We start from the raw sequence: 27427 nt of genomic DNA, 5'->3' as shown, positions 1-27427 counted from the left end.
ACAGCTGTACAGCATTTGATCTGGCCAAGTGTGTCTAATAACTAGTAGCCTTGCTGTTTTGACAGTAAGTATGGTTTGCCACTGCTGTACTGTTGCCACCACCGAGTAATGCAGGCTTAGCTGGGGTGCTTTGCCAGGGTAAGCCATTCTGCCTGCTGTCACAAGGTAAAGCCCACTTTGCTGAGCCTGTCTGTAAGAAACATGGTCACACTGAGCTCTTGAAGAAAGTTGTGTACAATGAGTGGTGTACTTTTCAGAAAGTTGTACTCAGCATATTGCAGAGGGATTTAAAATATAAAATAAAGTAAAGCCTTACTCAGGTTGCTCTCAGGAACAGTTAGGGAGTTGGAAATTGGGAAGATAAATTATGCCCTGTGTGGGTGAGTGTGTGATGGACGTGTGTGAGCTGGCACGTCAGCCACACAAAACTTCCTTTGTTAGCAAAACCCTTATGTTCTGCGTGTCCCATGGATGTCTGCAAAACCTAAGGCACGCCATGCTGATACAGATGCTTAGATTTTTAGCCACCTTTGAGTTTTGTTTGCCATCCTTTCTCCAAGGATAAACTTGCTAGTGGATCAGGACAGAAATGACATGAAGCAAATAATTTGGTATTGACAGGAGATGCTGTAGCTAAACAAGCTGGTGCTTGGCAAGTCACAAGCAGGAAATTAAAGTTTACCTCAGGTTTTAGTGTTTCTCTCCACAATATTGAAATGAAGGCTATAGTGAAAGAGGGATGAGAAGCATTTTGAAGTATTTATATGTAAATGTGCATTTCAGTATTGTGGTTTCAAAGAGAGTCTCTGGAGTTCCAACTTCTTTACAACACTGCAAGGATGAATCAGCCTCTTTTGGGTTTTAACCTCTAAGACACGTTTTCTTACACCTACTCACACACTGGACGTTTGTGCTGGTTCTCCTGAATCTGGAAGTTGACAAGCAGCTGTAGGTCCCGTGGACTTGAAAATTACATTGCTGCAGCTGAGGGAGTACTCGAATCTGCTTCATTTTTCTGAATTTGAGAGGGGGGACACTTTTAATGCTTAAATCCCTATAACGTTGCACAGATGGTGTAATGTTTTTGCATTATTTTGGGTTACTGAAGTTAATGTTCTGCTAGCTACAAATATCTGCATGTGTAACTCACAGTTCACTTTGAGGGCAGACCTCTAGAATAAACTATAGACCTTGGTAGCAGTCATAAATCAGTTTTTCCACTGAAGAAGTGGTGGCACTGGAAGAAAGTTATTTAGTGATCAAAATGCATTGTTAAGCTTTTAAAAAGGGATTCTCTGCCTGTAGTAGGGCTGTAGGCGATTTATGGCTTGTCTGTACTCATTGCTGTGAGCTTTTGGAAAATTTGTAAACAAAGCCAGATGCTCATTATGTTCCCGTTCAGGGTTGATTAGATGGGTAAATGCCATCAGAAGCGCTTTGGTCCTGTTGGGTTTCAGTGTGTTACAGCAAAGGGAATGGCTCCAAAATAATTTTTTAAATATTTGTCACCCATGAATATACAAATTCTAGTTTCGGCTCATGGAATGGATTGGTTTTTAAAATAATCCTAAACGATAACTATGTGAAGTAATTCTGAGAACTGTATTTTATATGAAACTGGGGGTCCAAGTGTTTCTCAGTGTCAGAGTTCATTCATACACTGTGTGATGTAGTCAAGCACCTCTCACAGTTTTAAGTATTTTGGGCAGCGTGGAAGCTTCAGGCTAGGAAAGATTCTGCTTTCTACCAAATTTTAGGGAACTGAGATGTGAGCTATGTGACTCTTTGTAACCTTTTTGATAAGTTCAGTCATTTCCTATTGATTTGATAGTTTTTACTGCTTGTCTTTTGTCCTTTACAGATTATGTGATGTGAAAGGGGTTCTTCTAAACTGTGTTGTTTCTCATGTTTGCATTACTGCTCTTCATGCACACAGAGACATGCTGCTGCATACCAGTTGGGTTGCTCTATGTTAACCATAGTTACTGCAATGTGATCCTCATGGAATCCATTTCATCATTAACGTGTTGGTGTCTGTTTCCATTTCTGGGCTGCAGCTGACCACGTGCGCAGGTCATGGCACGCTTAACGAAGAGGCGTCAGGCAGACACGAAGGCTATCCAGCATCTTTGGGCAGCAATTGAAATCATCCGGAACCAGAAGCAAATTGCGAACATTGACCGTATTACAAAGTAAGTGATCCCTTCCAAACACAGTCTTGATGAAGGAGGAAGGCTGATGCTGTTAGATGCCCTGGGATAAGGCATTACTGTCTCTGTTAGACAGTAAATGTTGTGAGAGACCGTGAAATGCTTACAGGCATTTCTGTGTTATTAAATTATCTACTGATAAAACCCCCAAACTTACACAACTAAGCACCTGAGGATCCTAAAGTGAGGTTTAATCTATGCAACTGAGATTTTACTCACCTTGTATTTGTTTTGTATGAGCATTTTTAGGAAATAGACATAATTTATAGTACTTAATTGAGTTTAGAATGTCAGTTGTACTCACTGGGTAGTTTGCTCAACTTACAAAGAATGGATATAACAGTTAAGGAGAAATGGGAAATAAAAGCTCTAAATATTCTTAATTCTTAGGAAAATGTGATAGACTGATAGAGAAATCTTTTCCAGGAGGCAAAGATAAATCTGAAGTGTCACATTGCCCAAACACATAATAAGCCATGTTTGCTGAGATGGCCCTGGGATGCTACTAAAAAAGATGTGATATTGTTGTTAATATTAAAATGTCCTTCAAAATGTATTAGATAGTGTACACGAATATATATTCTTTGTTCTGTGGAGCTTGCAAGGTGTAAAATAGTCTACAATATTGAAATACCTTCTCAGATACCTTAGGTTAGCCACAGTAACAAAAACTGAGGGAGACTTTGTGTCCTTCTCTGATTTGTCTGCATTTCCAGCATGTATATCACTCCTGTCAAAGTAACCAATATGAATAATTTGAAAGAGCAAAAGTAACCACCTGGAAACTCTTCAGTTGCCATAACCGATGTGAACCGATAATAAGGTCACTAAAAGAGACCACTAAAAGAGAGTTAGAAACAAAGTGAAAGTCATTATAAAATTACTTTCACCCACAGAGCTTGGAAGCTCTCAGTGGAGGTGGCAGGCAAAACTAGCTTCAGAAGTGGAAGTAAAAGTTCAGGTTCACAAATCACAGTGAACCATAAACAGGATAAAGAAAACAGATGATAGGCAAAATGAATTAGTGTGTATCTGATTTCTATGGTTAAGAAAAATGCACCATTAAACCTCAAAGCACCTTCCCAGAGAGGGAGGGTTCCCAGGCAGGCCTGAGGAGGAGATTATATTTTAGGGAATTTTGGTTTTGAGGTTGCACTTGAATTTCAGCCTGCTTTGAAGCATGTATGTTTGCATCCTGTCTCTAAGGAGACAAGTGGGTAAACTAATGCCATAGACTTTTGTTTCACTTGCTCCAGGCCATATATTAGCTGAGTTAGTTAGCTGTTAATGCTGGTTTTATATGTAATGAAAGGAGACAGACATGTCTAGCTGGTGATCTATCCCTGTTATGAGAGAGGCCTTTTTTAAGACATTTAGCTGGGTAAAGTTAGGTAAGACAGATCCTGTCATAACAAACAAGGTTGAGAAAACAAGTAATTAGATCTTAGAAAAGGAGGTACTTGGTAACTGAAGGGCAGTTTGAGTTTTTAAAAAGTCTGGATTGTGTGACTCATCTCTAATCAGAAGAAAAATAAGTGACTAAACAGAGATACAAGCAGCCTGAGTACTGTGAGAGAAATGTGCAAGGTGTTAGCAGTAAGGAGTAGTCCAAAAAGTGCTAGGACCTTATAAATGCTCCAAATGCACGTCAGTGACAAGAACAATGAACAGTGAGGTAGTTTCTATTATATAATATGTTCAAGGCTATAACTTTTCACAAGGCAAAGCTAAAAACCTTTGAGTTGCTTTAGAGTACTAGTCACTGGAGAGGAATCACAAATGACTTGCTAAATGAGTATGCATATTACATAAAAGTAAAGTTGTGAATTTAGCAGGGCATCAGAATATCTCTTCCAATGAAAACTAAGCAGCTTATATATTCTTCCAGGCTTGAAGATCATTTGGTCAAGTACAACTAGAGTGCCTTAAAAGATCCATCAGTGTCTGGGCACACAGGCAAAAATACGAATAATAAGAAAGCTCAAAACCAAATAGTGGTCAAAAGTGAACATTATGAGCACGTATACGTAAGCTAAAAGGAAGATTCTCATACTTGGATTAGTAACATTAGGGCTCTTGGGATTGACTGAAAGAGTGGCTTTACAAGTATTTGCAAGTAATAATGAAGTTTATGGTAGCATGTCTTATTTCTGAATAAGGAAATAGAAAGCCAGCAAGATCTTTTTATAAATGCCTGTTTAAGGTAAGCGACAGTCATCCTACCATGTCATATAATGGGTGACAAATGTGTACTTTCAGACAACTGCAGAAGTTGGAAAGATGATTCACAATTCAGTTAATTTGTTGCCTAAGACAAATTGTCCTTTATATTCGGTGACCTGTTAGTCCAAACATATTCACAGCAGAACCTCTGTTGCTGCTTTTTTTCATCAGACATTGAAATATGTCAAATGCAGCCTGTGCACGTAGTATGCAATTGTTAAAAAATACCTGAGGTAAAGAAAGACTGCACAAGATGCCAGCAGTGGAAGGTGTGCAAAAAGAATCTACAGACCTAGCCATGCATTTTCTGTAGGGAGTTTAAGAGTAGGACGATAGTGTAAGAGAGCCAAGAGTACTAGAAGGTGCCTCTGTTATTTTCAGGAAAACCCTATAAGGAAGGAGGCCCTTTAATTAAAAGTAGTCTAGATCAAGTATGCTTTACTTTTTAAATTGATGAGGGGGAAAAGCAGGAACAGGTAAATGCATGATTAGGAAGTGATTGAAACCCATCCTACACTGAGGAAGGAGGCATTGAATATGCAAGTTGGGCCTTTCAGACATTAATGAGCTTACTGAAGTTTTGGCAATTGTTTTAGAAAAGTCACTGAGTGCAGAGAAGTATTAAGAAACACCAAGAATTGTGTCTGCTTTTGAAGGCATTAAAAATGTGCCTGTAAAAATGGCAGGAATGTGACATTTATTTGGAGTATTGCAGATAGATTTAAATAAAAGCATCGGTAAGCTAAAGACAACACTGCGCAGACTTGGTGCCTCACATGAGAAAGTAAATCAACAAATCATTACAGTAAAGGGATTCTGCAATTTGGGAGTACATTACACTTGGAAAGGTACTTTCCATTGGTTGGAGATAAGCATTCTTCAGTAGCTTGAAAACTAAATGGAGGACTGCAAACCAGTAGTAGAAAGAAGAAGGAATGTAGTGAATGTAAAGAAATGAGCACTGAATGTGCAAGCTGCCTTCCGGAAAGAGCTTTCAAATATGAGGCCCTCCTTGTACAGAGGCCTCCGTGTGCTCACAGCGTTTTTATTGATCTGTAAAGCTCATCAAAGGCAGTGGTATCATTTCTGTAAGAATCTTACATTTCCTACTGTGCCTCAAGTCAGGAATTATAATCATTGAAAATCGAACTGCTAGGAAAGTCTAACACTTCTAAACTACCAAATTCCTTAATAACACAATGATGTTTCTCAGAAATGTTTTTTCCAAGAAACATTAGTTATTTTTCTGTCTGGACTTGATGCTGGAATAATCTGACCTGTAAATGTCAATTATTTAGATGAGTATTGTTGATATTAGTTATGCTGTAAACACTAGCAGAGAAATCACTTCCCCTGTCTTGTGACTTCCCTGTCAAGAGCACAGCTTGACAAATGGTTCATTCCTAAAAGTATGTTTAGAAGTTGTAATTACATTTTGACTTTCTGTTTTTCCCTCATTATCTTCCATCTGTTTTGGATTTGGGGTAACCTCAGAAAGTGATTCTGTAGAATAAAATGTCTTAAAATATACTAGAAAAAAAGCCATGCATATTTAAATGAGTACAATAAATTATTGACATTCAGCTGCTTGGCAGACTGGAATCGTTTTTGTACAGATATATTTTTGAAGATTTCTTTCTTTGGCTACTCCAGTCTTCCAGTTTTTCTTAGATTTTTCTTCATAATTCCCTTATAGGTAATTGGACTCCTATGATTTAATTAACTGTTAATGCATTTTGTTAAAGTGTTATCTCAAGTTTAAGTGTAATGTATATTAATAATTACTCTTTCCCCATCAATCTCAATGGTTGACACAGATAGTTTCTTTAGTTTGTGTAACAATTCTGTTTAATCACTGTAATTAAACTGGTTAAAAGAAACACGTAGCAAGTCCAGATACATTAAGCAGTGCTGTTTGTGGTTTGTTAGGGATAATTGTTCCTTCAACTTGGTATGGAGCCACTGTCCCACTATGTGATGTAGGACATTGCTGCCTGAATTGCTGGGTCTGCTTCTCAGTGGTGGCTGCCATAGGAGTACTGCAGTGCACCATGAGACCGACAAGGACCCCTCAAGCCTTACCACCTCATTTTAACTGCTTTACACTGACTGTGTGGAAAGGAAAGCATCCTGTAGGTGCAGCTGTTGTGCCTGCAGGAGTTCGGTATAGAAGGCTATTTTGGAGAGGATTAGAGCTTGAGGCAAGGCTAAACTTTTTGTGTACTTGCTTCCATGAGGAATAGTAATGCATGCACATCTGGCTCCTGGAGTCTGTTCTGCAAACAAAACAAAAAAAGGAGGGAAAAAAAAAAGATAGGTGTTCAGGTGTTGCTTCATGAGTTTTCCTCATCAAATAGTTCTTCTCTGAGACTGCTCTTATGTGGTATTGCTAGTAAGGCACCTTTCAGTTTCCTCTTTTTATGTCAATATTCTCCATTGGTTCAGTAGGTGAAGTCATCTCTGGGCTGAGCATGAGTATGATGCACACAGACAGCACAAACACATGGTTATTAACAACAGCCATACACTGTGTTTGATGTTTGCTGATGAGTAAGCCCCCCACGGCCGCTCCCTCCCTCCCTCCTGGTGGGGTGGGGGAGAGAATAGAATAGAATAGCATTAACCAGATTGGAAGAGTCCTTTGAGATCATCAAGTCCAACCTATCACTCAACATCATCTAATCAACTAAACCATGGCACCAAGGACCCCATTCAGTCTCTTCCTAAACACCTCCAGTGACGGTGACTCCACCACCTCCCTGGGCAGCACATTCCAATGGCCAATACCTCTTTCTATGAAGAACTTCTTCCTAACATCCAGCCTAAACTTCCCCTGGTGCAGCTTGAGATTGTGTCCTCTTGTTCTGGTGCTGGGTGCCTGGGAGAAGAGACCAGCCCCCACGTGGCTACAACAGTATCACACAGTATCACAGTAACTAAGGTTGGAAGAGACCCCAAGGATCATCAAGTCCAACCTGTTCCAACAGACCTCACAACTAGACCATGGCACCAAGTGCCACGTCCAATCTCCCCTTGAACACCTCCAGGGATGGCGACTCCACCACCTCCCTGGGCAGCCCATTCCAATGATGAATGACTCGCTCAGTGAAGAACTTTTTCCTCACCTTGAGTCTAAACCTCCCCTGGCACAGCTTGAGACTGTGTCCCCTTGTTCTGGTGCTGGTTGCCTGGGAGAAGAGACCAACCCCCTCCTGTCTACAACCACCTTTCAGGTAGTTGTAGAGGGCAATGAGGTCACCTCTGATCCTTCTCTTCTCCAGGCTAAACAACCCCAGCTCCCTCAGCCTCTCCTCACAGGGCTGTGCTCAAGGCCTCTCCCCAGCCTTGTTGCCCTTCTCTGGACACGTTCAAGTGTCTCGATGTCCTTCCTAAACTGAGGGGCCCAGAACTGGACACAGTACTCAAGGTGTGGCCTAACCATTGCAGAGTACAGGGGCACAATGACCTCTCTGCTCCTGCTGGCCACACTATTCCTAATACAGGCCAGGATGCCATTGGCCCTCTTGGCCACCTGGGCACACTGCTGGCTCATGTTTAGGCGGGTGTCAATCAGCACCCCCAACCTCCCTTCAGGTAGTTGTAGACAGCAATAAGGTCTCCCCTGAGCCTCCTCTTCTCCAGGCTAAGAGGCTTCCAGGCTTCCAGACTTCCAGAATAAGAAGAATAAAAGTGAGAAAACCCACGTGCTGAGATAATGGGTGAAGCAAAAGCAAAGCAAGGAATTTGTTCATTGCTTCCCATCAGCAGGCAGGTGCTCAGCCACCTCAGTGAAGCAGGGCTTTGCCACATGTGGTGGTAACTTGGGAAGGTAAATGCCTTTGCCTTCCCTCAGCTTGATGTGATGAGCATGACCTCGTATGAGATGGAATATCCTTTGGGTCAGCTGGTCCTGCCTGGGTGTGTTCCTTACGTGCTGGTGGGGCAGTGTGAAGAGCAGAAAAGGCCTTGACTCTTTGTAAGCACTGCTCAGCAGTAACTGAAACACCTCTGTTTCCAGCACAAATACACAGCCCCACACTAGCTACTGTAAGGAACATGAGCTCTATCCCATCTCAGCTTAGCACACTCTCCTTATTGTTACTCTAAAAACTGATATGTTCAATATTTAATTTTATTTTCTTAGGTAATAGATTGAGAAAGAATCCCAGTATAAATACTGAGAAGGAAAGTTTTGGAAGTCTAACTGACTTGAAAATCACTATCTCAGTTTTTAATGTTAATGAATATTCTTATGTACTTAATATTTGTGTTGAAGCTGTGTAAGTTTGCACAGAAGAATACATAACAGGCTATCTGTATTGGTAATTACTAAAAGCAAACTGACTTACTTTCTGTGTCACAACCAGTATTGATTTTTGCTTGAATCATAACATTTTTATTTTATTTGTAAATTAAACTTCTAGATTATGTTTGGTTTCTTTGCTGTTAACAAATGTGGCTTTCTGTTAGAAGTAAAAGATAAAAATAAGTGTGACATGGCCATTTAATAGGTTGCTATCTGACCTGAAGTGCTCATCAAGGCTTTCTCTCTAATCGGTGGAGAGAGGATGATCTCCAAAGCACTGCCCAGAGCTTTGGTTTCATATGCCCATTCATACAAACAGTATCATCAATTAAAGCAGCGGCCATCCCCTGATGGCTTTTCCAGTCATTGTGCTGTTCCCTAGCTGGTTATTAGGTGAACATTTGTGTGACAGTGTGATAATTTTGAAAGTCAGCCAGAATAAACAAATATGACCCCAAATAAAAACCCAAAACAAAACAAAAAACCCCCAGTTTTTGTTACTTTTAACCCAGATAAGACTGGATATTTTGTAAAGCATGTTTTGAATTGAGACACATGATATGAGCTGACTAAATACTTCATTTGCAAAGTGTTAGCTGGGAAGGTATGTTCTGAGCTGTGTGTCAGTTGCTTCTCTGTGCAGTACCTCCACAGAGAAGTGCTGGGTGAAGCAGCAGCTTTCAGTCTCATCTTCCTGCAGTGCCTCTGAAGGAGGCTGTCTGCTGCTGTCTGCCAGTAGTGCTCAGTGCACCATGTGGACATTACCACCAGCAGCATATACAGATTTTTAGCTTGGAAACATGGGAGTAGAGTCCTTTTTTGTATGAGCTCCTCCTTGAGAAAGTGGCAGGAGTTCTGAAAGGGAGATTTTTGTACACAGGGGTTGGATATCTTGATGCCTTAAATGCTTGTTTTCCATGGCCATGTAGTGGAGTGCACAAGCCTAAGTGTGTAGGGAAGTTGTATCAGTCAGAATTTAAGTTACTGAAACAAGGAATTACCTGACTTACAATGACTCTAGTTTTGGCAGAAATGACCTACGTGGATAACAGTATGGGGAACTGTGTGGTGCCTGGGATATCTAAAGCACCCTAAGGTTATCCCATGGCCTTGTTCTGGCAGTGGCGGCAGAAGCATCAGGCAGATCTGAGTTTCACTGGATCTCACTGGTTCACTATCAACTCAGATATCTTTTTGTTTTATAGAAACACTGCACAGCATCATTTCTGTAGCTATGCAAATGCTGCATTTCTAGACTATGAAGGAGAGCTGAAATAGATTTTAAAAGTGTTTCCTACTTAGTGTGTTTTCAGAATGAATGTTGCAGATCCTGATGGCAGAGAGCAAAGAAAATTCATCATTTCTCTAATTTAGTTTCTCTGTGTTCTCCCCCACTTGGAATTTTGGACTTCACAAAAGGTAGATCATATAATCAGTATTTTATTGCACAGGCAACAGCCCCATGAATGCCTGCCTGACCTACGCAGTGTGCTGTTGGTGTGCAGAGTGCACTGGAAATCAAATGCAGCCTGTTTGTATACATGCATCTCTCTTTGTGAAGTGTACATACAGAGGAAGGATGTTATGCTTTGGATGACTTTATCTCAGTGAATTTAATCCCAAATCAAAACTCCAGGAATTGTAAACGTTGAAAGTATGCTGGAAAACAAAATTGCCATGTCCCCACTGTAAACAGTTGTACTTTTTTGGAGTCTGTATTTTCTTCAGCTCTCAGTTATACATAGAATACATAGAATGAACCAGGTTGGAAGAGACCTTCAAGATCATCGCGTCCAACCCATCAACCAATCCAACACCACCTAAACAACTAACCCACGGCACCAAGCACCCCATCAAGTCTTCTCCTGAGCACCTCCAATGACGTCGACTGCACCACCTCCCCAGGCAGCCCATTCCAATGGGCAATCACTCTCTCTGTATAGAACTTTTTCCTAACATCTAACCTAAACCTCCCCTGGTGCAGCAGGGAATGTGCATTTCAAATACATTGTTTTGGCATCCAAATACCTATAATGTTTATCCTGTGCTTTCTGAAAGTTGAGTTGGGCTACATCTGGTGGTAGCAGCCATCCTGCATTTCTCAGTTGAGACCTTAAGATGCAGTTGCCAGCACATATCTTCACCTGGATCTCCACAAGGATAGCCAGTGGGTTCCTCAGCTTAGGCAGAGTAACTCAATTTGTTAAAAATAAAAAAAAAATTAAAACCCCCAAAATTACAGCCATTTCTTCCATTGTTCCTTTCAGTAAGACCAAGTGACCTTCTCTTTGCTAATTAAAACCAAAAAAAGTCTTAAAATTTTTTTTAAAGTCTTCTGTAAAACTGCTGTCATGCCCTGAATCTAAAGCAAAGGCTTCATTTCTCACCAGAGGTAGGAAAGAATATAAGATTTAGCACAGATTTTTGGCTGCTTTCCCCTCAATTTTATGTATTGTTCCTTAAGGTCTGCCCCTGAATCTAGGTAATTTTTATATACCTGTAGGTAACATTGAAAATTAATGGCAAATCTTTCCATTGAGCGTAATGGGACCTGCTGTATGTCGCCAGATCTCAAGTGTGAGGTGGGCTGTGTGCACAAGGAACATTTGTTTCTCCCTAGATGAGTTGTAGCAGACAGCGTGCTACTGCCAGCAGATTGCTACTTCCCTTTGTACCAATGGATGGTGGAGGCTTCCAGCACAGAGAGAGATAATTGATCAGATTACAGTGTTTGCCACTAAAGTTAGCATCTACCTACACTTGTCACACTGTTGTATTTTATGTGAGGCAGCTATTTACTGAGATATTTTACAGTAGTCTCTTACAGAGATGCCTGTGTCATTTTATCAATATTTTCCTTTTGATGAGTTCAAATGGCTGAAAGTGCAATTCCTTAAGATTCCAGAGAAATGGAGATTTATTTTTTTAAAATACCTGTGTCAACTTCCTGCCCTCAGTAAATTTACCTCCTTCCTTCCTTGGCTGGCTTTGTTTTTTAGGGCCACAACACAGCTCTGCCCACATAAACCATTTGCTGCGCCTCAGTAGACCAGAGAGAGTTGCCATCAAGAGGACTTTTGGGGAGCAGAGTTAGATATTTTGTAGCCATGTATATTAAGCTCTTTGTGAGAGGGTTTGGTTTCGTGTTGTGTCTTAACACAGCACCAAGGAAGAGTTGTGAGCTGTGTGACAGCTGTAGGTGAAAAGTTCCCCATCTGATCCCCTGCAAGTGCCAGCTACTCTTGTATCTGTTTTGCTCCCATCGTGATCGCAGCTTAACAGTCTGCTTCCTCCACACCCCTCAGATCAAAACAAACTTTTGCTTGAGTTTGAAGGTATGTTATGAAGCACATATATTGGATGTAGGCTTCAAATAGAAAGACATGCTGAACACTGGCCAGTTCTGATTGATTGATTATTTGTTGTTGTTTGTTGGGGTTTTTTAGGCGTTAACCGCTCAGATCCTGTCAGACTTCGGTGCTTCTATAGTGTCTCCTGTATATTGGGCAGGCAAGCAACTTAAAGGTGCCTTAAGGCACTCACGTGGTCCAGTGGTGTTAGCAAAGGGAATGGCAAAATCAAGTTTCACTTAGTAGTGGCATGAGTTATAGGAGCTTCTGCAGTTTGTTTCTGTGAAGGAGAGAGACTCTGGAGGGGAAGTGACAGGTTTCCCTGCACACCATTCCTTCATCATCACAACAAGGCTCAGTGGGGTGTGCAGCAGGTGGCTGGATGCTAAGGCCTGTGAGAACTGCTCAGATCCTCAGCTCTGATAACCCTTTGGGCTGTCCCTGTGGTGTCTTGAGAGGTGGTCAGGGGTTCAGGTTGGGAAATAAATTATATAAAAAAGAATAAGGCGGGATTCTATTGCAGCTGGGTTTGAAAAGACTTGACTGCTGTTCACCTGCAGACCCAGATAGGTCTGAAGTTACTGTTTCCTATGTTTCTGGTTGGTATTTTATATATTAAATGCAGATGCACACACATGCACATGAGCAATCTACAAATCTATTAATGATGATCATCTGTTGTTCTCTGTGATGCTCTTGGACATGTGTGCAGGTCGCTTTGCTGTGTGCATGTGTGTGTTCTGTATTCTCTTGGTAAATCAGTCTTGTTTCTGAAGGTCAGTACATTTACACCTACATTGATGGTGTGATGATGCCGAGGTTTGTTTAAGAGTGATAATGAGCAACCTGCATGCTTCTCTTTCCAAGGGGTGCTGCAATAATTGAAAGTAGGCTCTTAGAAACTGATTACAAAACCTGATTTGCTAGATTTACTAGATTCTTCAATGATAATTTCAAGGAGGTTTATGCTGCCAGTTCATAAGTGGAGAAAATACTGAACCATAAACACTGCAATACTGAGCAGCAGCTCTGTTGGTTCTGTATCCTGCAGACAAGCAGCCTCATTTGGTGAGGTTTGGAATTTGACATACAGATTATCAGGCCAAAATTCCTCTCCTCTCTTTTATTCATTTTTTCCCCATCAGACAGACCTCATTTTGCATAGTAGGGATTATAGCATAGTTACTGTATTTTGAAATGGTTGTGTCAGTCTGCTATCTGATTTGGGGCAGTTTGCTGATTTAGTGGATTTTACTTTGTATCCGTGTCTTAGTCTCATACATCTGAAAGTATATTTGCTTTACTTCTTGGGGCTGGTCTTGTAATAGAGCAACAGGGATTGTATTACACTTCCCAATATGTTGATACAGAGAACTGGGCAAGAGCATAAAGACTCAGTATTGCTTCAGCTCCCTGTCTCCCAGGTAAGGCTAATCAGCTTTTGTTGAAAACAGCAGTCAGGGATTGCTTTGTCTCTTACTTGTTCTTTAACTTCTTGGTGCCAGCTCCTTCGGTGCAGGTAGTGCCAGGAAAAGACTCACTCCCTGGATTAGTGGTGTCAGACATTGCAATACTGCTTTTTCCAATCCAATAGTGAGTCTGATGTAGTAGCTAGGACTCCAGACAGGATGCTTTCTGTCTCTAGGCTGGAGTTAAACTTATTTTTTGTTGCCAGCATTTTTCACCTGCTGTGACAGTTTTTCACATTTTGTTGTTAAAGAAATTTAGCTATATTTTCTGGTTCAAATCCTGTGCCTTAATGTCTTCTTAGTTTAACTGCCATGCTTCTGGCTGAAAAGAAACACACAGGGTTCCATCCATACCCTGCCAGTGCTGTTTTTTAGTCTTCATGAATATCTAGCCACATACACTTCACAGGTTTCAATACAAGTAAAACCTTGGGGGAGCGGGACACTTTTCTAACAGCAGTTCTACATTCTTTTTATGTGTATGGTTTCCTGTGAAAGTTGATAGTATTTTATTTTAAGGGTGGAGAAGATAGTCCTTGTTTATCTCCAGACTGCGCAGTCTGAACAACGAGTAAGGTATTCTTCAAAAAGCCACTGGAGATTTATTATCCCTGTTGCACAGCTGAAGAAAGTGAGGTGATCGTTTAGGTAGTGGCAGTACTTTCACTCTGGTTGAGAACACAGCTTGGGTGAGAAATGGGAGATTCTGATCCTTGTGCTTCCTTTCACCAGTGCACACCCTGCCACAGTTGAAATAGGCAGATTAAACCTCTTAGCTGATAAGTTATTTGAAGGCTGTGTGGTTTGTACTATATATCTCTTCTGTTCAGAGATGTGAGGGAGAAATAATCACAAAATATGCACATTCCATTTGAGAGTTTTATTGGACTGTGGTTCTGTAGCTGTGGATAATGCAATACAAAGTAAATGGTTTATTCTGCGTGTTGTATTCACAGGCTTCACAGACACGTGGGTACACCTCCAGGCTCATTCTGTAGCATGCATGCTATAGGAAGTATAACAGAAGTGCAAGCTTCAGTTAGTTTGAAGATGTCTCTTAGGTGGGCATAAATGGATGTGAGAGCTTAGCAGAGACAAGTGTGCATCTCAGTTTTGGGGTGTGATAGAAGGTTACTGGTAGAAGATTACTTGGTAGAAGATTACTGGTTTATTACTTTTCATCTATGTGTAGATGATAACTTCAACGGAAAGAAGAGATTATTTGGAGTAAAAGGGGAAACTGTATAATTCTAGAGGGTTTAAAAAGAATCCACAATTTAGATTGTGTGTTATTTTACATGATTTGAATACAAGTATTTTTTGCTGAAGCATTTTGTCCTTTAACACTAACACTTAAAGACTGATGTGCTTTGTTTGCAGGTACATGTCCCGAGTCCATGGTATGCATCCCAAAGAAACCACACGTCAACTGAGCTTAGCAGTCAAGGACGGGCTCATTGTTGAAACCCTGACAGTGGGGTGTAAAGGGTCAAAAGCTGGTATTGAACAAGAAGGATATTGGTTGCCAGGAGATGAGATTGTGAGTATAAAGTCTATGAGAAAATAAATCATGCTTTCTGGTATCTTAGCATGAAACTTGCTTTAATTTCTGTTTACAGTTATTTATAGCTGCTGTGCTGGTGCTCATGAGGGAAGTAATGCACTCTTAAACTTTTTAAACCTTTTCTGTTCTAATGAAGCTCTTTCTTCTTGAATTCTGAGTTTTCTGCTATATAGTAAATAATATTGGTATTACTTGAAATCCTCAGACAACCTCAAATCCCAAGGAGGTAATATTTTTTTAAAAACCACCATTTTTTATTTATCTTGCTGTTACGTGAGTCTTTAAAAAATGCAACAAGAAGTTGTTATATGACCACACATGAAAAGATGTCTTTTACAGATACCTGTGAACGCAAGGGCAGTTAGGAAGGATTTTCCTAGCAGATTCCTTACAAGCATCCAGACATTGTTCCACTGGATGTGCAAAATAAATATTTAAACTAAGTTAAACATGTTGAATGTTCTGTGAAGTGAAGAAAACCATCTTTTCTCTGTCCCTCTGTAGCTGAGGTGGAGTGTCCTCACAAAGTAAAAATAGTCCCACAGGCTAGGAAAAAGCTTGCACAAGGGCTTTGACTAGTTCAGAAGTGTAATCTCTTATTTACAAGACCATGTTTTCATGAAAAAACCCACACTCGAAACTCGAGCTAGTAACTGATGCTTTGGAATATGGATTGGATAAAGTGCCAGCAAAATGGGCAGCCATGGCTCAGACATAGATAATCATTGAAATTTTGAGGAAAAACTGTTTGGGAAAGTGAATTCTAAAACCCAGTATAATACTCATTGCATTATCACAGGCATCAGTAAGAACACAGAAGTGAAGCAACAGCTTATTTTTTGTTTTAAAATGAGAGAAATAGAAAACAGAAACAGGCAGTACCTGTAATAAAATGCGATTTGGTTAAAATTATCCCAGTTACACCAATTTAAAGTATTGAAATATGTGTTTAATGTACATACATCACTGTTGAGATTCTCATTCTAATTTCATTGGACACCCTCCAGGGAACCTTCAAAGGGTATGTAGCTTTGTTTTTACTGTTTTTCCTGGGAGTAAAGGTCTCAAAGTGACAGCTTAGCCCTTTAAGGTATTGCTTATGTCAGTTCTATCTGCTTTGAGATAATGTTCACTGTGTAGACTCAATATAAAGTTTGGGATCTGTAGTTATCTCAAGCATTCAATGTGTTTGTTTCCTCTATTGCTAAGGGAAAAAAAGGGAGAAGAATGTAAATGCCTCACAATAGCCATTTCTTAAACAGCCATTCAAAAAAATGTTGCTCTACTCAGTAGCAACATTTGTCTAGCAAAACTTGTCTGATACCCAGCATGTAAGTCCCCAGTGAGTCATCTAAGTGACATAATTGTTCATCTCGGAATGAAAGACTTGCCTGCCTCAACTGAAGATGCTGCTTAAGTCACACTGTGAAAAACCCCTCGATCAGAAGTATTGACTGTGTTTTCAGCAGCACTGCTAATGACTGCTGCACTGTGCTGTGTCCATGTGTCTATGACCATCTCAGTTGTTCACAACACCAGTGCATGCATAACAGTTTTATGCCAAAGTAGGAATCAGCTTATGATCCAGACCATGTTTCAGCATTATCCAACTTGCAACTTCTTGATCCTAATACTGAACTGAAATGCTGCAGACAGAAGCAGCAAAACACAGTGACTTGGTATAAAGTCATTCTCTTTGTTCCTTTATTCAACAAGTAGCAAAGGGTCATTGTCATCACTCAGCATCAGATCAAGCACTTCCTGTTCTCCAGCAAACCTATGAAGTTCGATATGTTTCCTGCATGACACACACTGGGTAGTTTTACAGGTGCTTTGTGTGTGGTGGATCAAGATGGAGTTTGTAGTTTGTTGTAATTCGGTACTGCTCAGATCTGGCACTAGTGACTGTTGAACCACAAGCTCAAGTTACATTTCAGTAAGGGCAAACAAATCTTTTCAGGGATCTACTAGTAGGAGACAGAACTCTATGAAATAGGACTGTTCATGATTGAAGAGGGATTTCAGGCTCATCAAACTTTAGCACTTGCACAGATCAGTGACGCATTTGTCAAATTTGTTTCACCTGTACTACAGGAACTTGGAAAGCTCATAATGTGAAAGAGGCTTAAGAGCCAATCCACCACTTACTGACCTCAGTACAGGAATGCCCTTGGATTTTTTATGTTCTTTTGGCACCACAGTGGAAGTCAGTAAAGACCAGCTATTCTAAGGAGTTAGCAAAAGGTTGCATTGCAGTTGTCCCTCCCCTGTTTTTTATTTGAGCATTTACTGGATATTTCTTTACATTTTTTAAAAGTTTTGAATCAAAGTGTTCACATTTTTAAACCACATTCAAGCATAGAAATGACTGGCCTGGGGCACAGAACTGCTGAGCACCTGTATCTGCTACTCACCTAGGTGTCTGACTGAAGGTTGCTACAAGGCCTGAAGGTACTGGGTTTAATGCTGCCTGTGGGCTGATTGCTGTATGCTATAAGGAAGTGGACACAGAGTGTGGGAGCACTAAGCAATTACTAGGTAAAATCCATGGTGCTTACTTATGTGTTTCCAAGCGTTCTCCCTCTGCAACACATTGACATAATGATGGATCTCTGCAGTAAGGACATGGTCTCTTATAGGGCAATGCTGAGCCGTCAGAGAACATGTTAAAAAGTGGTGCTACTTTGCTATCGTTATTCTGTCGGCATCTTGAAGCTATGGCAACAAAACAAAGCACAGTGTCATGTATTTAGAGATACCATAGAAAAGAACAAACTGAGATGCAAAGACAAAACAGTCTCCAAAGCATCAAATGGGAAAACTCATGTCAAAAGGGGAGTATTCTGAAAAACTTGCAAGAAGAATTATCAGAATTAACATAGTATGGAATTTTTCTCTCCAGTGTATGTGGGAGAAATATTTTCATGTAAGTTGCAGAATTTAGAACGTGGAGTCTGTGGCCAAATGTGCTGCTGTATTCCAACTGACACCGAAGGGTTGGTAACTGTACAAGAAATCTGCTGCAACTCCTGCTCTGGGGCTTGTGCTTGTATTCATTTTGCTTGCTCATTTGCCATCTGTACAGGTGATCTGCACATCTTCAAAATGTGTTCTCATCCTACAGGCTTTCTCATCTTGCAGTGAATTTGACACAAAATAAATGAGAGAAGAAATTATTTTCCATTGTTATCCATGATTTTAGTTAGTAATTTTGCATTTTCACTGTTTGTTGATGCCAGTATTATGTAACTCATCAAAATCTCTGCAGATTTTCTTCTTTACAAGGGAAATATCAGTCCTGAAATCTGATAATGGAAGCTTACTTTTACTTTCTATTTCTTTTATTTCTGTTTCTCACAGAACTTATGGAATTTGAAACTGCTATTTATTATCAGCATAAAAGAAATCATCTTTGTGCTCTTCAAGTTTAGAAAAAAAATTGCAGATCAGTGTTCTTAACTGTTTTTAATGTAGCCGATAAAAGAGATGGGAAATGTAGATCCTGAAGATAAGAGCCACGAATCTCCCTACCTGGTCACTTCTGTTTTCAGTTATGCCATGATTTTTTTGTACTTTTATCTGTCTAAAATAGTGCTTAGTCGATTCCCAACAGAAGAAATAAAGCAGTGATGTCATGCAGCTTTGTGGAGGGAGGGATACAGTTCTTAGAGTTAGTGTTACTCATATTCATATTGTGTGATTCTCCAGACAGTGTACATGGACCTATTTTGAGCATGTAATGTGCTAATTCTTCTCCTCACGATTAAAGTCATAAAGCTGCACTGACCCAAAGACAGGCATTATGGATGTATAACTTCAGTTTACATGTGTTCATAAAGCCGCACAATATTGTGATCTTCTAAAGTAAACCTGTGTCACTAAGACATCTCTGTTGTTTTCATCTGCATGCAATGTATCTGTGATTGGAGTTGTTTTACAGTGGCTACCTTACCTAATGAGATGTGCAGAGTAAGGATTCACACTTAGTTAAGGCACTTGGAGCTATGTCTTTGCTGACAAAACACATAGGAGGTGCTTATGTTTTCAAGAAGTTACTCTGATTGTATAATTGATTGCTGGTAGAGAGAGAGAGAGCATTTTTTCTGGCTAAGTGAAGTCTGGCTTTGGAGTTTACAGTAATTTTCCTGTGCATATTGTCCTCTCCACTTCTAAGTTATTGCCTCTCCAATTCTTGTGTTGCAGAGTTTTGTAAGGCGTATTGGAGAGCTTGCTCTTTGCAGGGGCGGTTTGCTTGCTCTGCCATGCCTTTCCCTGACACACCCACGTATTCATAACTTGCTACATCATTAGTGCTTGCTCAGAATTACTCCAGATCCTCTCAGGTCTTGAGGCCGTCTAAATAATCCATCTCTTCACTCTGTCTGCTTTCCCATCATTTTAACCTTAGTTGTAACCTACTGTGAGTTTTGAAGGTGATTTCGTTAACCCTAGTGACCCTAGGCCCACACCCAATGATTGTTGTGATTTGATGTATTGCAAGCTCAATTTTGCTAGGATCAGTCTATGAGAAAGGAATATTTTGGCTGTTATGTTTGTGTTAATCTAAATTTCTTTAGATTGAACAAAGGCTGTACTCCTTACTTGCCCAGCTTCATTGCTTTTATAATGATACTGATTTTTGCATACTGGGTCAGTATTGGTAGCCAGAAGCTGGTTTTTGAACTGGCTATAGCATCTTGAGTCTCCATAAATATGAAGATAACTGCAAATAGCTTAAGAACAGTCACTGTGAGGGTTTGAATTTTTTTCTGTACATAAAATACATTTTAAATTAAAGCTAATCAAATAGCAACCAACCAAACCTCAAACCAAAACCAACCTACGTAACTCCCAGTTATTGCTAATAAGATAGGGAAGGACTTCTAGCCAAGTAAGTTGAGGAATGCTTTTAAAGTGCATCCTGTTCATTTCAGCTAGGAGCAGAAAGATAATGTGAAACAGAATAGTGACAGCCAGTGCCTTCATCATGAAAGCTCTTAGAACTAGAAAGCACAAGGAGGAAGAACACTTCACACCACATGAAGAGAAATTCCCTTCAGTGTTGAAAAAATTCTCCATTTGTCTTATCTGTCCACATTGCCTTTAATCTGAAGTCCTGTGTGAATTCAGTGATCCAAAGCCAAACATACCCCAAACCATAGGAGTTGCTATTTCCTGTATATTTTAACAAATTGAGGATTTTCCAGGCTGGAATGTTACAGGTAGATTCCTAATTATTGTGGAAGCACCAATGTTCTTTACAATTAGTGATTCACTGATGCAAATAGTTAGTGAAGGATCCTGTGGAGAGAAAATCTCATACTGGCTTCCATATCTCACTCCACACATTAGGGAAAGTGTGTGAAGAGGCTTTGAGTATCAGTCCACATCACAGTCTGGTCATGCAAGAGCACTCCAGGGGAACGAGCTCCTGGAACTCTTGGAATCTTTCTTTTCCATTTGTCTTTCCATCCTCTAAGGCCCCATTGCTCAGGGTTTATAATGCTGAGAGGCTGCCATCCTACCAATCCTCACAGTGTGCTAAAAGCAGATATTTTTCTTGCACAAAATTCTGCTTGCTAATGAACCAAAAGTAGTGTCCACTGGTGTAATACCCCGCTGTGAATTTGTGAAATTTCAGAAATTGCCATATCAAAATGTGGAATATTTTGTCCTTGTGAAGCAAGTTAGAATTCTGACCTCCCACCTCATGTATGTGAAATTCTTGCTGTGTTAAAGCCAAGACCCTCCTTTCTTTGTGCATTAAGGCTGTTAGCATGCAGCTCGTGAGCATGGTCTCACTGCTGTTCCAGAGGCTCTCCCTGTCTCCAAGTGGTTTAAGAATCACCAACAATCCTCTGCATTCCTTTTCCAATCTGGTTTACCTCTTTGCATCTGGTTGGGAGTATTTTTTCTCTCTCCTTTGGTCATCCTTGTTTCCAACCCCTAAAAATAGAGCTCACACTGTTTTTTGGGGATTATCCTATTAGCAAAGACACTGTAGTGTCTTTGTCATTACATAGCTAAGAGATGAGGCTTCTTTTAAATATCAATATCTTCACTTGCCTTTCTCAGCTTTCTCAACTTGTCTTTCACAAGTTAATTCAGCATAGTGCTGTATTCTTCTTTGAGGCTTTCACTCACTCTTCTGGAATTGAGATACTGATTATGTTGTTCATAGATTTCACAGAATGTTTTTTCTGATGGGAGGGATGATGGTTTGCCTACGGGTTTGAAGTGAGATAGCCAACCTGTCATGGGGCTTAGCTGATGCTAATGGACTAGATGACATAGCTCAGCCCATCTTGAGTTTGTCCTGAAAGTATGGATCTTTGTTTTTTTCCACTTCTGTGCCAGCCCTGACCTAGTAATGTTTGGTTTGTTAACTTCATGTGTTCAAAATGCTCTGCAACTCTGGCAACTGTTTTGAATCTTTTATTGTTATGTCATGCTGGTCAGTGAATGAAACTTCACTGAAGCTGATGGGCTTATTAATATTCATGCTTCATTCACAATAAATGCAGCCCTCATGCCTTTGTATCACTGACAGCTAAAACTGTTCCAACCAACCACACCTACAGCACAGGGAATGTGGACAAGAAGCTGGAGATTTAAAGTGAATTGTGTAGGAGACTCTGCTGTTGGTTCAGATTAAATATTTCTGTGTATGCAGAAATGTCAGCCTAGGAAAACACCAAAAACTTCATGGGCAAAATAAGGCCAGAAAAGCAATGTAAACATATTTTAAGAAAGAAAAGGGAAGGAAGACCCTATTTGTGCCCAGATCCTCATGGAAGGAAACTTGGAACTTCAAGCAAAGAGATGGTTTCTTTCTGGTCAGGATTCGTGCTCCTTCTGAATGAATTAAACTTTCCCATACAGAAAGTGGAAATAAAAGGCATTGCACGTAATAGATACCTCAGCCCATCACTGATACATCTCTCTAATGAGAATAGCCTACAAACTTCCTCTTGGCTCAACCTCAGTGATAAATGATGACGTTTCAGAAGAGAGAAGCTGAAAGTTTGCATTAACCTTGAACTCACGTGGAACGTGAAGAAAGAAAGGATTATTTTTTTCATTTGAAAGTATTTTGTATTTCTAATGTCCTGGAAGAGAATATTTGTATTGTCTTACCTCACGTAATGTCAACTATTGCTACCCAGACACAATCTTCTAGAGAGGGAAACTGAAATGTATTTATTACTTCAGGAACACAGCTCATAGGCTGAGAAGATGAACATGGCAGAGGGTTTAGCGGTCGTTTTGGGTACTGGCATGCTACTACACTTCTTGAAAAAAAACTTTACTTTGTCTTTAGCTCTGGGAGCTGGAGACTGGATCTGTCACCCTGATAGAAGCCTATCACCCTGAATTGTCCAGAACAGAACTACAAGGTAGGAGAGGGCATAAAAATCTGCCTGTCTAGGCAGGAATCCAGAGAGGACTTTGGTGTTTTCTGCCAGAAAGGGTAGACTTCTGAGACAAACTGGCAATCAAATAATTGCACAAACCTAGGCTTGTGGATTAAACTTGATGAAAGAAAGCCAAAAGTATTCTGAGAGGCTGTAGAATTCACTGCAGAACCCGAGTCTTCTTGCATTGTCGTATCAGAAGAAGCAGCAGGTATAGCTGAAGAAAATGGAAATGGATAATCATTAGCCTGTAAATATATCTGTGGTTAATATGCACAATGGAGAAGGGTATATTGGTCTGTCTTCTGACTAATGGTTTTATATTAGTTCCTTTTAGAATGGAATGAGAGAAATTAGAAATAATGTTTCTGAAAATATTGACCTAAATAAATACACACATACATAAGTACAGGCAATGAACAAACTCCTCATTGCTTTGGATTTCTTTGCAGTAAAATGTGAGTAGCTAATACCTATAAAGTGTCCTACAGAGGCAGTTTATGGAAATCCATTTTAAGGAGTAAGCCCAGGACATTGTAGGAAGGGTCTATAAAGGCAACTGCTTTGCAGTGGGCAGATGATCTTGTCCGTGCACGCACACATCGCTGTAGCTGCTGTGGTAGTTTTCTGAAAAACAAAGAAGAAAAAGTGAAGCAGTTTTCATAAAGGGATTCTAGCTGCTGATGTCTTTTTGGCTTTGAAGGAGAGATGGTGCTTGTGTATCTGCTGAGCACTTTTGATGAGCAAAAGCAGCAGAGAGACACATGCAAACCAGGAGGCAATGTATCTAGTACATACAAGGAAACTACAGGGGAGAAAATGAACTTATTTTGATGCTGTTTAATGCATCACTCTAACATTAAATGTTCAACATGGTGTGACTTAAGAAACTTTATCATTACCAAATCATCATCCTGATCAGGTATGGATCCTTTAAAGTAATGATAAAAAGGAAATACTTGATTAAAGAGCTATCTCACCATTTACCTGCCCCCAGGATGGAGTAAGTTCTCTGAGCCATGGAGGAATTAATCCTGCCTTCCTCCATTTGGAGCCTCACATACCAGTGTGATGAAAGATAAAGGCAGATTCAGTGGGCTACTGAAAGCAAGTTTACAGGAGGATTCATGTTCAAGAGGAGACTGGACGTGGCACTTGGTGCCATGGTCTAGTCGTGAGGTCTGTCGAGACAGGTTGGACTTGATGGTCCTTGGGGTCTCTTCCAACCTTAGTTATACTGTGAGACTGTGATGCTTGCTAAGGAACAGATGGAGCCAAAGGGGATGTGGCATGAAGAGAAGGCTGACCCAAAGGGCAGGAGGAGGGCTGCCCTCATGGCAAGCTAGGACCTCTGGTGAGAAACATACACTGTGTCCCCATTGCATTTGAAAAAATCCTGGGAATGGTGTTCCTTGCCACAGGATGTTTGTTTGACCCAGGTAGTACTTGAATGCTGGTGTCTGAGTGGAAACCAATGCACCTGCCAGGGCTCCATAATGAGGGGAAGATTTCCTACCAGTGCCTGTACCTGAAGCAGTGCAGTCTGTTTCAAAGGCCAGTGTGCACACACAGGGTGCACATGATCTCCCTCTGAGAAAAAAGAGCAGGAAGGCTCCAATCAGTCCAGCTCTGCAGATAAACAGGCACATTTTAAAAAACTCTTGTCACAGAGCAGTTACTTGGAAGTTCAACAACACTGCAAAAGCAGTGAATAGATGGGTAAGGGGAGACCTTTTGAAGTTGAGCATGGTTCAGCATTTCTACAGTCCTTTAGAATCATAGAATCAATAAGATTGGAAAATACCTCAAAAAAGATCATCAAGTCCAACTTGTAACGCAAGACCTAATGACTACAGAGTGCTGCTGTCCAAGCCAGGGGCTGACAGCTTGGCCAGGAGATTACTGTGGGGGACAGTGTCAAAGGCCTTCCTGAATTTCAGATAGACTACATCCACAGCCTGCCCCACATCCCCAGCAGTCACCAGGGCATAGAAGGAGATCAGTTTGGAGAGGCAGGATCTGCCCTTCCTAAATCCTAAATCCATGTTGGCTGGGCCTGATCCCTTGGCCATCCTTCAGGTGTGCAGGTATTGCCCCCAAGATGATCTGCTCCATAATTTTCCCTGGTACTGAGGTCAGGCTGACCCCTGGCAGGCTTACTTAACAGCTGCATCAGGAAGCTGTCCTCCATACACTCTAGGAACCTTCTAGACTGCCTCCTCTCTGCTGAATTAAGTTCCCAGCAGATGTTTGGCACCCACAAGGACAAGATCTGATGATCTTGAGATGGCCTCCAGTTGCTTGTAGAATATTTCATCTGCCTCCTCATCCTGGTTGGGTGGTCTATAACAGACTCCAATCAGGATGTCAGTTTTGTTAGCCCTCCCTCTGATTTTAACCCACAGGCACTCTATCCTTTCATCCGCACCCTGAAGTTCTGTGAGATTCCCTAATATACAGGGCCAAGATTCCCTAATATACAGGACTCAGAACTTCTGTATGAGCCTGTTTTGGACTTGGCACAGATTCCGACAATGACACTTCAAGAGAAGTGTTGGTGAGCAGACAAATAATTGAAGTGTGCAATAGTCATTTACAGCAGGTGTGTAAGTAAGAGGCATTTCCTTCAAGTGTTGCTCTGGAGGACAGGAGTGCATGTAGGTAGCACATCACAGTGGTTCATTATATTCCTCGTGAAGACTGTAGAATGCACTGTGGAGTTTGAACAGTTATCTGTAGTAAACCTCGTGTTTAATCAAGAAAGTTTTGATGGGAACAGATGCTTTCTGAAAAAGACAGGAGTCAACGAATTAAGAATTGAGGATGTGTTTAAAAAGAAATAGATGCTGCTTCATTTAATGTGAATGGGGGCAATAAGTTCCTGTGGCATATTCTGAGACTGCCTAAGGAGAGGACTCAGATTACAGGGAAGAGTGATGGTATGGTAGATCCACCCATGCTAGCATGTAGTACCACCACTTATGTATTGTAATAGAGGCTTTTCATTTAAAGTAATCTGTACTTCTTGTGGGAGGCATTTCTTTCAGCGAGTCTGTCTACTAGATACAGACTGGTAGCCAGCTGAATTGGGCTTCAGTGAAGAGTTGCTGAAGACCAACAGAGAAACCATAACAGAATCCCAAGATTTTAAAAGCTGCTCTTTTAGCTGAAAGGGGGGAAATTGAAAGATCTCTGATGTTAAAGCTGAGAGAGATGAGGAGAAGATAAAGAAGTGTTCCTAATGGCTGTTCCCTAATCCTAAAATATCAGGATCCAGAACATTCACCTCGGAAATTACATTTTTCAGTTGGGCTTGGCCTGTCTCATTAGGTGTCAAAGAAAGAAAAAGGCAGGCTGAGAAATGGTAAGAATTCATGCATTGAGATACTTTGGAGTTTTCTGATGGGTTATGAAACAGTCAGGAGAAGGTAAAACTAAAGTTTTGGGTTGATGATTTGAAAACATCTTGTAACAGCTGTGGAGTGCAAATACTACTAAAATGGTTTGTGTTTTGTAAACAGCTTCTTTCTGCTGACATGGACCTTGTTGCCATTCTAGGTTCCAGCACTGACTGCTGCAGACTAAAACTATTGTTACAATGCTGCCTATCTGCTAATACTCTTCCTTTAGACTAAATGTGAAAACTTGTGAGTTTTCTGTCTGCTAGACAGCTGGAGCTCTAGGGACTGTTAGACACTGCAGGGCTGCCCAGGACACTGTGCACAGGTGGGTCCCAATGAGAATCCAGGGATCTGGGAAGAGCTGTGTGTGCATGGGTGTGGAGAAGATGACTCCACATGGGTGTAAGCAGCAAAAAACCTCTGGAGAAGCACTTGAAACACCTGGGAGAAAAAAAGCCCAAAGAGTACTGTGGGGCCAGTGCAACAGAGGAAGTGCTGGGAGCCCTGAGCTCTGTTGGAAGAGGCTTCCCTCCATCTCCATCACATTGGATTTAGGGTGACAGAACTGCATGTATGCTGCTCATAGGCAAACATCAGTGCCCCAAAGAGATAACTGAATTACAACTCATCTTGCCATCTCTGTGACCCTTTTGTTCTTTTAGCTTTCTGGTTTGGCCCCATAGTTTGAATGGTTTGGGAAATGTAGTTCAACAGTGTGAAACCAGCGTGTCCCCACAAAGGGGAGTTTCATGAATACAGTTGTGCCTTTTTTCCCCATCCCTTTTCCTCTCCCCACCTCCTGAGAGTACAGTGACTTAGTACCGAGTATCTGGGCTACCATTAAGAGACCTGGAGAAAACAGATTAACAGGTAAGCAATGAGCTATGTTAATGGAATATGCATTATAAAAAGGCAAACTGGTCCTTATAGACAAAGTCTAATAAAGGAGGTTATATTGTTTTCATGTGCTGTACCTATGTGGAACTTAGGAGAAAAGAAAAATTCACTAATTGTTTTTACCTCTCTCTCTCTCTTTTTTTTTTTTTTTAAACAAGAATTATGTGCTTTCTAAGGTGTAGAAGTGACCCAATAGTTACAATTGTGACTTCTAAGTTATCGTTAATTTTACTGTCAGTATATGCTTCACATCTCCTACTTAATGGTATGCTAATTGTACGGCAGGATGTCACTTTCTCCAACGTACAGATTCCTTATTTCAATTACAGCTAAGTAAATCTCCATTACTAATGAGTAAGCATTTCTTTTCCATGTACATTTGCATTATAATGGGCATTTTCTTTATGCACTAAAATTATTCTTTCCTTGACAACAACTATGTATTTTATTCCACAGCAGAGGCTATGACATGATGATTCATTCCTTTCTGTTGGGTTTATCTGTATTTAAACTGTCAGATGCACTGGATAGCCTGACATTGTCTATCCCATCTTATTTTTCTGTACTTCCGGAGTAAATTTATGTATTTACT

General features: G+C 40.6%; 1 protein-coding gene across 3 annotated transcripts in view; it reads left to right on the top strand.

The window, feature by feature from the left end:
• ZMYND11 (zinc finger MYND-type containing 11) overlaps nt 1-27427 on the top strand; it is a 100792-nt gene that overhangs the window by 43379 nt on the left and 29986 nt on the right. For all 3 annotated transcript variants that reach the window (XM_054171456.1, XM_009899353.2, XM_054171455.1), the window contains exons 2-3: nt 2058-2192; nt 14939-15098. In XM_054171456.1, the coding sequence (XP_054027431.1) occupies nt 2077-2192; nt 14939-15098 (276 nt within the window). In that variant the 5' untranslated portion in view covers nt 2058-2076. The remainder of the gene's footprint in view (nt 1-2057; nt 2193-14938; nt 15099-27427) is intronic.

The sequence above is a fragment of the Dryobates pubescens genome, chromosome 21 (assembly GCF_014839835.1).
Source record: "Dryobates pubescens isolate bDryPub1 chromosome 21, bDryPub1.pri, whole genome shotgun sequence".
Lineage (NCBI taxonomy): Eukaryota > Metazoa > Chordata > Aves > Piciformes > Picidae > Dryobates > Dryobates pubescens.
This window is presented reverse-complemented; position numbering and strand designations above follow the sequence as displayed.